Genomic DNA, 10,446 nt, shown 5'->3' on the forward strand with positions numbered 1-10,446 from the left:
CGAAACTGCAGACAGTACATGTGCGGCGTTTTTTATTTGCTGCCACTCTCCTACATCTCAATAAATTGCGCGGCTTTGAGTGAGTCGAAGTTGTACGAAGATCGGCAGGGTGAGGATAACATGGCTGACTATATGTACTTGTCCATAATTTCTAAATTATAATCGCTCATTCGATTGTGTCTTGGATATAAGATTGTGAACTTAATTTTATGCAAAGTAGGACATGGTGCAATATGAGGAGTTGATTTTTGTTTTGGTTTTTTTCCCTTATATACGGGAATAATATGATTTAGCATTAATGTTGTATTAAACAAATTGAATAAATTAATTGCTTTAATTATCCAGTAGCCTTTATGAATTTGTTTGTAATTAATTAAGTTCGTTTATGCATAAGTAGGAATGTTCAATGCCAGGCTCAACTAGAACTCGCTCGGCTAAGCTCGATTAGAGCTTGATTCGAAAGTTAAACGAATCAAGCTCGAGTTCACCTCATAAAGCCAGAGTCGAGCTCACTTCATAAAGCTCTAGTAGAACTAAAACTGAACTATATGTGAATTGAGTTGAGTTCGGCTCTCTTGTTGTACATCTCCAGGCTTAAGATGCATTGATGACGTACGCTTGAATGCCTTAGGCGAGGCTGAAAGACTGGTAAGGTGGGTTGGATTTCACATGAATGAAACAAAGCGAGGTCCCCCAACGTATATATGTTTTCTAGAAAGAACCTGACGTACATGAGCAGAAATGACATACACCCCAGTTCTTTTGTGATTAAATTGTTCAATATTTTGACATGGTGCTTCAAAAGTTCTATTGAAAATGTTCAATATTTTGTCATGGTATCAAAATATAACCCATTGATCAAAAATTTTCTGACGTGCGATCTTATATAAGACATGGCATGACATGTGAAAATGCTTGTGCCGCCATTACACTTCCTGATCTCCATTAAACAGAGGTTTAGTGACATTCTAAGAATATTATTAGTTCATATAACGTAAAATTCAACGAAGGAGGTCAATTAAGCATCAATGAATTAGAAAAGCTTTTCCTCGATCGCGTTCTACTTTTACCGAAACTAGAAAACCAAGTTCACTTTGTTGGGTGCCAAGAAACGTGTCGATTCTCTGGTCACAAAAAACTACTCGCGCGCTCACAATCAGAATCTTTTTCCTCCTTATTTTCCCTACTGCTTTTCCAACTAATTTTTGAATTTTTCTACTTCCATATTATATTTTCTTCTTAATTTTTCTACTCGGGAATCTGTCTAGCGATATCTAGACCTTGCCTTATCTCAACCAGAAAATATTATTAAACAATGAAAGCAGCCATCGAGAACCGAAAACCAACCGATTGAAGAACATACAAAAGTTAATATGTGGCCGACCAAGGCTGTCACTACAAGGTGAATATGCTTTTGTTCCTTCCACTTTCAGTTGAACTCATCTTGCCTATTTGTTTATTTACTTTTCTATCGCCAACATAAGAGTTAGACGGAACCCACCAGAATACATGCGTCAGACCTCAGACTTTAAACTGTTGACCTTCCGTCTGAAAGTCTTACATATAAAAGTTTAGCCAGGTGGATGAAGCAAGCTCGTGTTGGTATATCTCTAAACTATTTTCGCTCGAATACCTAAATGTCGTAAAACATGCCCTCGAGGTGAAGTGCAATCGCAAGAGAGGCTTTAATTAATTGTGTTTCAGAGCTTAACCCTGCGACGGTGCATCGTCTCGCGGTCCAGGTTCAGCCAGATCGACGTTTGAAGGGATTTTTCCCATCGAAGAAGAAATGGGAATGTCCATTATCATTACAGAAGCAATGACAAGTTTTTCTGTTCGTTTCACAACTAAGTTCAACATCTTTATAAAGTTTGACTGATTAGTCTATATATATATGCGACAAACTACAGAAAGAGGGAACAGTTTTTTGTTCAAAGCCAATGGCTGTTGGAAATCCCACGAGCTCAACTTGTTGTGGTCCTGTACTCCAGCCAAGTCTGCGCAAATGTTTAATTAACAATTGGGAAGTTGAACACCAAATCTCCGTGTTAAATTATTCTTAAACCCACTTCGATAGGATGGAACATTCTTATCCACTCAATATGCATCATTTTTTATTGAAAATTTGAAATATCAAGGATTAGCACTGCAGTTGTCCCGCGTTAATTTCTATAATAATAAGTTTCAGAAGGAAGTCTCTTCACAGCAAGTCGGTTGATCACTAACGAACAGAGAAGTTAGTTCAGTAGTTGCTTCTCTACTTGCTACCCACAAAGCAGTTTTCAGATGGAACTTTTAGCTTCATTTCTCTTTTAACAAGAAATAAGCACAATTCACATTATCGGAGAGATCAGAAATCACAGAGAAACAGTTGACTAAGCAATGGTTTAGGATTTCTGTTCTTGAGGGAACATACTTGCTATTGAGACCGAAGGCCTCTTCGTTAATCAAGTAATCGTCCATCTATCGACCATTTATCTACAAATATACAATATGCACAATGTAGCTGTCCTACTCCAGTTCTAAAATAAACATGTTCAACTTATTTAGGAAAACATTAACAACAGACTTGAACTAACATTCAACTTAATTAATGAAACCATTTCATTATCTGCAAAGTTGCGTACCAACATGGGTAGGCAAATGCCATGGATATCAAAATCATAATCAGAGGATTGAAGTGTTTTATTCTAGCATCATATGCAATTTTTCATTGGCTAAGCAGATATTCGTAACACTTCTTCTTCAACCTCTCAACAGTGTCATTTACTTCGCCAACTTCTGACCCTTCTTCCTTCTTTCTGACCAACCATCCATCTAACCAGTCATTGATACTCTTCATCTCAGGAATACCAATTGCCGACCTCACATCCATTCGTTGCAGTCTAGACCTTCCGCTAGCCGGAGTCTTCCGACCGTGGGACTCTAGTGCCTTCTCTAAGAAGTCCAAGAACCACGCTTCCGATTCTTTGAGGAGGACGGCCCTTAACTCCAGTATTTCTTTCCCTCCATCACCAGTTCTCCATTCTATCTTCTCCTTCTGTTGCGTTTCTATGGACACAATGCATGAGCTCCTGTTCTGACTGTCTTTACTCGTATTAAGCTTGTCTTTGCCAGAAAATATTGCCAGGGAGCTGTTTTTCTTGGCACAGATGAGGGTTTGGTGCAGATCAAAGAATTTGGCGAAGGTAAGAGGAATGTCTGCTGATGATGAAGAAGATTGCAGAGAAGACAACATGCTGGTATAAATTAGAGGCAGATAGAGGTTAGGATGGCCTAAAGATAATATGAATACGTGTATAAAGTATAAACAGATTATTTCCTGCGCAGGTCATGTCATATCCAAATCTATATCAGAATTGAAGAGGAAGGCTTGAATCGCAATCCAGTACCTCGTAACGTAGATCTTGTAAGAGAAAGCGTTAATAAGGGTTTTTGTACACAGGTCCTACCTCATGAACTATTGCAAGAAAGATTATGGGTATTTTACCTTTTCACAAACTCATGCTACTCCACCTTTCTTTTATTTTTTTAATCCCGTACTTGAGTTTACCACTTTAACAAACGTTCATCTGTAATAACACAATAAAGGAATGGTTCAACCAGTCTCCTTTGGAGACTGGTCTTACCAACCCCTTTTTTCTCTCCCACCCTTTCTTTCATTTTTCATTTCCTCTGTTTACAACCATTTTATCCACACTAAGATTCACGAATCCTAAAGAAGAGAGGAACTTCAAAATGAAGTGTTATTTGAAATTGGTTTTACTGATGGCTTCATGATATAATAATGTTAATAACATCAATAATGAAAGAAATATGATATCAATAGCACTTTACTATTACTGTTGCTATTTATTGTTGTGGTATTTCACATACGCGGAGGGAGGGTATCACGTGACTTTGCAGAGAAGATTTAACGTAAAAGATGTGAAAATAAAAAGTACCTAAGACACTTAACAAGCGATTCTGCAGCAGCAGCTTCTTCCAGCGCGAGGGCTGCCGCAAATGAAGCCACATTTCTTCTTCTTACCACTTCCTGCATGGTCACGATTAAGATGTTAGCTAGGTGCCTATTTAACTAAAAATACACTCTGACAGATAGCCCGAAAGAATAGAGGTTTTTTGTTCTTTAGCAAGGAAAAAGATCTTCAATATCCCATCTTAGATTATCGAAAGCTAGAGATTATCTACTGCAGCTTCTAATGAGAAAAGCTAGATAGAATCTTCATATAAAGAAACAAACAGAGGATAACGACTTTAGAAGGACGGTGCTGACCAACCGAAACCGACAGTTAGCAACAGAAGTAACAAAGGAAGAGAGGGCATCTACTTAAGTATGTAGAACCGTCAGGCCACAACAAATTGTTCAGGTCCACCGGTTCCAATCAAGGAACGAGAGGTCATCTAAAATGTAACAATTTTGAATTCACTCACTATCTCTCCTGAATATTGATCAGTGAATACCGAGAAAAATTAAGGTTGCCTCAACAATTAGCCATTATACATAAGAGCGAGAGAACGACCTTGCCGAGCTTCACTGCCTCAGGAGGAAGAGACTTCCATGTAGAGCTACAGGTTGTAGGTTTTTTATTATCACTAATTGCTTGTCGAGGCGACTCGCCTTCGTCCGTGCGAGCTGTAGCTTTGACGGTATCCGGTTTTCTCCACGCCTTCGTTGGCGATGACTTCCCTGTCGCAGATGCTTTCGGTTTCGATGAATTACTAACTTGTTCACATGGTGGCGTTGTAGAAATACCGGGCGCCTGCATATCAATGGCATCAACCAACCTGTCATCATTCTTCACCTATCTACGGCTGCTTCATTTGTAACTATTTTTTTACCTAAAATCTTTACTATTAACCGGGAGAGCGGACTGACGCTGGTTTGCACGTTCTGAATCGAAAGGATAACAGGAGAAAAAAACCAGTCGTAGTTTATTTGCATTAAGATCAAGCAAGAATTCTGGAAGTGCTCGGGGTATTAAAATACATAGCACTCGTGAATCCGACTTAAATGAAAACCAAGTCCATTTTACAACCGCACCGCAACTCAACTGTAGGGTTTTACAAAAAGGGGTCGGGTGGAGACTTTAAGTAAACGCAGCCAAGTCTTTTAGGCAAAGGCGTGAATTGATTGGACGTAGGCCAGCAAAATACAAGAAAAATCAAGTTTCGATCCAATATGATGGGGCCAAAAAAAAAAACTCCTATTCCGACCATCTATATCACAAGCATGGAGCTCTTTACTTTTATTGTTTAAGAAAAAAGAAAAAGAAATCCTATGCAACGATCTTGATCAATTTTCGTATGATTCATGTGTGTGAGTGAGTGAGTGTGTGTGTGTGTGTGTGTGTGTATAATTAAAAGTTAAGACTAACACAAACACTTTCCCGCTCTTTGTGTTCCCTTCTGGACAGGAAACGACCAGCGCTGACAGGCCTTTGATCCTGATGTAGACAAAAAACAAAACCAGAAAAACCATATCCAAACCGTTTAAATCACAAATCTGGCGAGTGGTTCCTTTTCTAATCATTGGAAAAGGATACAAAATTATGGATTAGATGTGAACAACCTTGATTCCTTGTAGTTATGATTCATATCAGCATTTACACGCAAATACAGCTAACAGAAACACCAATTTACCTTATCTTTGTTTTCCTTTCTGGAAAGATAACGGCCAGCGCTGACAGGCCTCTGATCCTGAGTTCGATTTCTCTGTGACAAAACTAAAATAAGTAAATAAAGATTTATAGTAGTACAATTTTATGGTGAATCAGCATATTGACCCATATGTATCATCAAATGCCAATCAGCTAAGCTCAGTTACCTGCTTTTTTTGTTCCTTTGTACTTCTGTTCTTAATTCCTTTGTCCTTCACCTCTTCGCTAATGCCACTTTTCTTTCCAACTGTTCTGTCCTTGGCGACTCCCAACTCTTCAACCTTCTTCCCACCTCCACCCTCCCTCCCACCACCATCACCACCCTTCTTCTGCTTCCCATCTGTAGACGACTTCAAGTACCTTGAAGCAACAGACACTTTCTCCTCTTTAATAGAAGCTCTAATATTCAACTTCTCGTTGTCCCCTTCCCAGCCACCTCCACCAGCACTATTCCCTACCTTTTTCTCTGGCAGAGATTCACAGTCATCATCTTCAGAGATCACCATCATCTGCATTAGGTCTTTAGGCGTCCCTACAAAGGGGTGCCTACCTTGTAGGGGCCTAACTCCAAGGGCCAAGGGCACTGGGTTGCCCTCCACCATCTTGTCTATGTAGATGAACTGCCCCAGATGCAGCTTGTCTGTACAGATGAGGTCGTTGTCGTCAGCTGTTAGGGAGACGTAGGTGGAATGGGAGGAGTCTGATACTTTGAGAAAGTAGCCCTGGCTGGACCAGAGGCCTGACCCGGTTAGAGAGGGGACTATGCTTATGACCTGCAGGAGAATAGGCTTGTGATCACCAGATGGGACGGTGGACCTCGATTTGAGGCGCTCCAGCAGCTTCAGTAGGACGCCTGGTGTGAGGGACGCCATTTTGCTGGAGAAGAAGAGCCGTGGGCCCGTGGCACAAATGCGGTCAGTTGAAGGGCGAAATACACCATGAAAAGTATTGGAAAGGACGTTGTCTCAACTCCTTGGTGAAAAAGATTCATGACATAATTGTGTGAATCCATCTCACCCACCAAAAAAGATCAGCAAAGTTTTACCGTCCATACACGATTGACATTTGCATCATTTACACATTTACGGTGTAGATTATTCACATAATTAGGTTTGAAAGACGTCAGATACGAGAGGACGTACAATTTTATGAACTTGGAAAACCAACTTTGCAAGCCCCTCAGAAATCTGCAAGTATGTAAATGGAATCATAATGTCGCTGCTTCAATGAAGTCAACAGATTGGATTCAAATAGGATATATACTTTATCATACCTCTTCTTTTTTAGATAACTATATATTCAAATATTATTTGAATTTGTATAAAGAAAAAACTATATCATATATGAATCTGAAACCTGAATTTAGAATTTGAATCTGATTCGAATCTGATTTTTAAATTAACATCCGTAAATCTGATTTTTGAACTGAATCCAAAACATATTAAGGTATGATTTTTATTTAAAAATATATCTTATCTAAATCTGAATCCGAATTCAGTCAATATTTATTTAAATTCTGATAGGATGTCATTTCTTACTTCTGATTAATCAGATGTTAAAAATTCTTTCATATTTTATGCAGTTCAACCAGATGTTGGATGTAATATGATTTATTGACATCCCTAGCCGTTTTGTCCCATTTTTCAAAGATCTAAAAAAATGAAAGAAAAGTATATAGCAAATGATGAGAACAATTTCGTACATGCACACACGTCGATACACAAAAAATGTAGTAAATCTAAAACGGATAAGTTAATTACCTGATATGCACTTTATTTCACAGGCTAATTTTGAGACAGCGTACGCTTATATATCTGTCGTTCAAGTTTCTGAAAAAGACATACTTTATTCAAGTTATTATCGTTTCTATGTCGTCTACAACATGTGACGGTGAACGCCAATTCCATGCCATGCACGTCATCTTGCATTACTACTTGCTAGCTGTAGAATGGGATGAAAATGAGAATTTTTACACTCACATTCATCAGTCCCCAAGAGAAGGGGTTCGGAGTTGACTGAACGGGTTTGCATGGATCTCCAGAGGGATCAATAAGTTTTATTTCCGTTCCAAGTTTAGTGTCTTTCAATGTTTTCGTAAATTTCAAATCTTGATCCAGAAATCTAAACTCATAACTTCATGCACATGAGAATCATTAAGCAAGAATCAGGAAAATATTGTCCAACTCAACTCTAACCTGGAAAATATTAAACAAATTCTATCAGATATGATCATCATTGGTTCTTATATTTGGAACTTAGGTCTGTGCCAGTTAAATATGTGCTATAATAACTTCTGACGGTGGTATTGGTATTGAACCACAACGATACATGGAGTAGATGCATCAACATAGATGCATTTGGATTTATCAAGTCGGGCAGCCTGGGATCCCCAGAGATTCCAAGACATCTGAAAGTCTTCACAGAGTATGGGGTTTGTTTAGAAGCAGGAAATGAAGTTGTTAGGAAAATTCATTTGGATGAGCAAGCCGAACAGCCTAACAGGGTTCGGATGGGAGAAAATGGTGAGGACTGGAGCGTCATTAGTGATGATTGGTAGAGAGTAAAAATGGTAGGTACTCGTCAACTGCCTTACTCAAGAGATATCGGATTCAAATGGACACTTTGGCAGACCATCAATTTAATCAGCTAGACAAAGGGAACCGCCTCTATTTTCAGGAACCAATTTCGAATCAACTTCGAAGAAATGAACGCTCCATAAATTTTCAATGAAAAACTTAACCAAACGCTTGAAAGAAAACGACCAAGGATAACCACTTTCCGAACCGTTGCATTTCCAGGAAATCGAAATGGTGACGTTACCATTGTTGCAAGTGCTGCATTTTCCTGCTCATCTTCCCAGTGCTTCACAATGACTGGAATTGCCCAACATGTCCAAACCAAATAGAGGCCAAAATAGCCTACTTGACGAGGTCGATCTCGCCTGCGAAATTGAGGTCCGCCCCCGCCATCGACCTTATAGAACTTCCATCGGCAATTTAACCAACTCGTACCTGCCCCCCCTTCAGAACGGTTGGTAGGTCCTGCGGCTATGAAAATTAACGAGCGTTACTGTGCTGTCTTGCGAACAAATTTCATTTTTTCGCGGCACAAACAAAACGAAAGTGAAATTTTTAGAAGGCGGGAAATTTTGCTTTACCAAAATTTTCAAAAGATATAAACTTGAATCAGTAAATAATGAAACTGTAATTGTGTAAGGAGACAAAATTAAGAGAAACATTTCGGAGAACCCAAGCAGAAACGAATTCAACCTGAGAACAATGCAACTTTTCCAAGTTATTAGATTCATGTTCGCAATTCCGAAAGAAATTCAGCAAATTTAGCTTGAACGAAAACCCGAAAACAGCAAACAAGAAGATTCAGAAGATCGAGTTCCAAGTTTAACTAGTAAAAGATCGTGCAATAAAAGTTGACAAAGGGTCGAAAAATTCAACAAGAACATTCTGATTCTAAACGACTCAAAAAAAAGAAACACAGAATAAAAGAGAACCATACATAACGGAAGGGAAAAGAGATGCTTCATATACAACAAACTCGAAAAAGAATCAGAAGGGAAACAGAAAAAAGCGAGAATGGAAGAACAAAAGGAAAAAGAAGAGAGGAAAAGACAATCGCAGGAAATTGGAGAGGAATGAAAAGAATTTAAAGCGATTAACTTCGTTTAGTTGGTCTAAAACAGGACAGGAAATAGAATGCTCACCAAAGATCTAGCATATGGCAGAGGGAGAGACGTCGAGTTCTGCGAGGGAAGCCGGTGGAGGGAGAGAGGGAATAAGGGCGGACGGAATGGAAGTTCCACGTCGCGTGGTGTTCTCCTATTCTGCCTTTGTGGACCTTTTCGGATTTTGGAACTTCTTGAGGTTCAAAGTAGCTAGTGAGGGCGTTGGAGGGAAGGAGAAGAGGCACTACCGAAGGAGTGCGTCGCACGTTACCGCTTTGCTCCTCACGTAGCGTTGAAGACAGGCGGCTTAGTTGGAGGTGGATGCGGGTCCGGATCGACCCGACCCGCACGAATATGAAACCCAAAGGATCTGGATTTACAATTCCATTCCGAAGCCTTACCAGATTTCTCTATCGAGTTTCGATCCTGTTGTCGCTCTGCATCTTGAGCTTTTTTGCTGTATTTTTCTGTACAGGTAAAGATCGGCTGCTGCTTTCCACATAAGGAGCGAGCTCATTACATGAAGCGGTTTTGCCCTGGAAAGAGTTGTTCATCGTAAAAAGGAAACTCTTCCTTGCTAGAAAAGTCTTTGATGTTGAGTTCGATCTGAATAAGTAGTGAGGTTAACTTCATAAAAGGAAGAACCCATGGCGACTGGATTAAACATATACCAGAACCCGGTTTCATTTTCTCCGTTTCCCTTAAACACCCAAACACAATCCAGATAGTGTTGTCTTCTTTGAATCTTCTCCTAAAACTATCCATTCGACAAATCATCTTGCAGGTGTGTGTGTATCATCATTTAAAGTAACTTGTTGGAGTCATGAAACTGAAACCCTTGAGACGCAGCAACTAAATTATGTCATTCTGTTGAAATGTCTAAATACTATACGAACAAATCCTTGTTGTCAAAGCCCCATATAATAAAACCACTTTCATTATGTGCAAGTGGACATCTTAAAAGTAAGCCATCCAGAAATGTATCTAAAGTCATATAAAACACGTCCAAGTTCATGAACTACAAGAAATTTCGGCATATGGAAGTTTGTGAATTACCACCGCATGGAGAGAATTTTTCGGTCCATTTTGGTATTCCCCAAGGGCTTA

The 10,446-nt window shown here is 39.4% G+C and overlaps 1 protein-coding gene across 1 annotated transcript; it reads right to left on the reverse strand.

The window, feature by feature from the left end:
• Positions 1-2,518: 2,518 nt before the first annotated feature.
• On the reverse strand, positions 2,519-9,530 carry LOC116263566 (uncharacterized). The gene is made up of 7 exons (XM_050080360.1): positions 9,379-9,530; positions 8,481-8,707; positions 5,828-6,536; positions 5,644-5,715; positions 4,524-4,763; positions 3,945-4,036; positions 2,519-3,239 (listed from the first exon to the last, which is right to left on the reverse strand). The coding sequence occupies exons 2-7, from the start codon at positions 8,510-8,512 to the stop codon at positions 2,711-2,713; spliced, it is 1,674 nt and encodes a 557-aa protein (XP_049936317.1). The 5' UTR covers positions 8,513-8,707; positions 9,379-9,530; the 3' UTR covers positions 2,519-2,710.
• Positions 9,531-10,446: the final 916 nt, after the last annotated feature.

The sequence above is a fragment of the Nymphaea colorata genome, chromosome 11, assembly GCF_008831285.2.
Source record: "Nymphaea colorata isolate Beijing-Zhang1983 chromosome 11, ASM883128v2, whole genome shotgun sequence".
NCBI classification, from domain to species: Eukaryota; Viridiplantae; Streptophyta; class Magnoliopsida; order Nymphaeales; family Nymphaeaceae; genus Nymphaea; species Nymphaea colorata.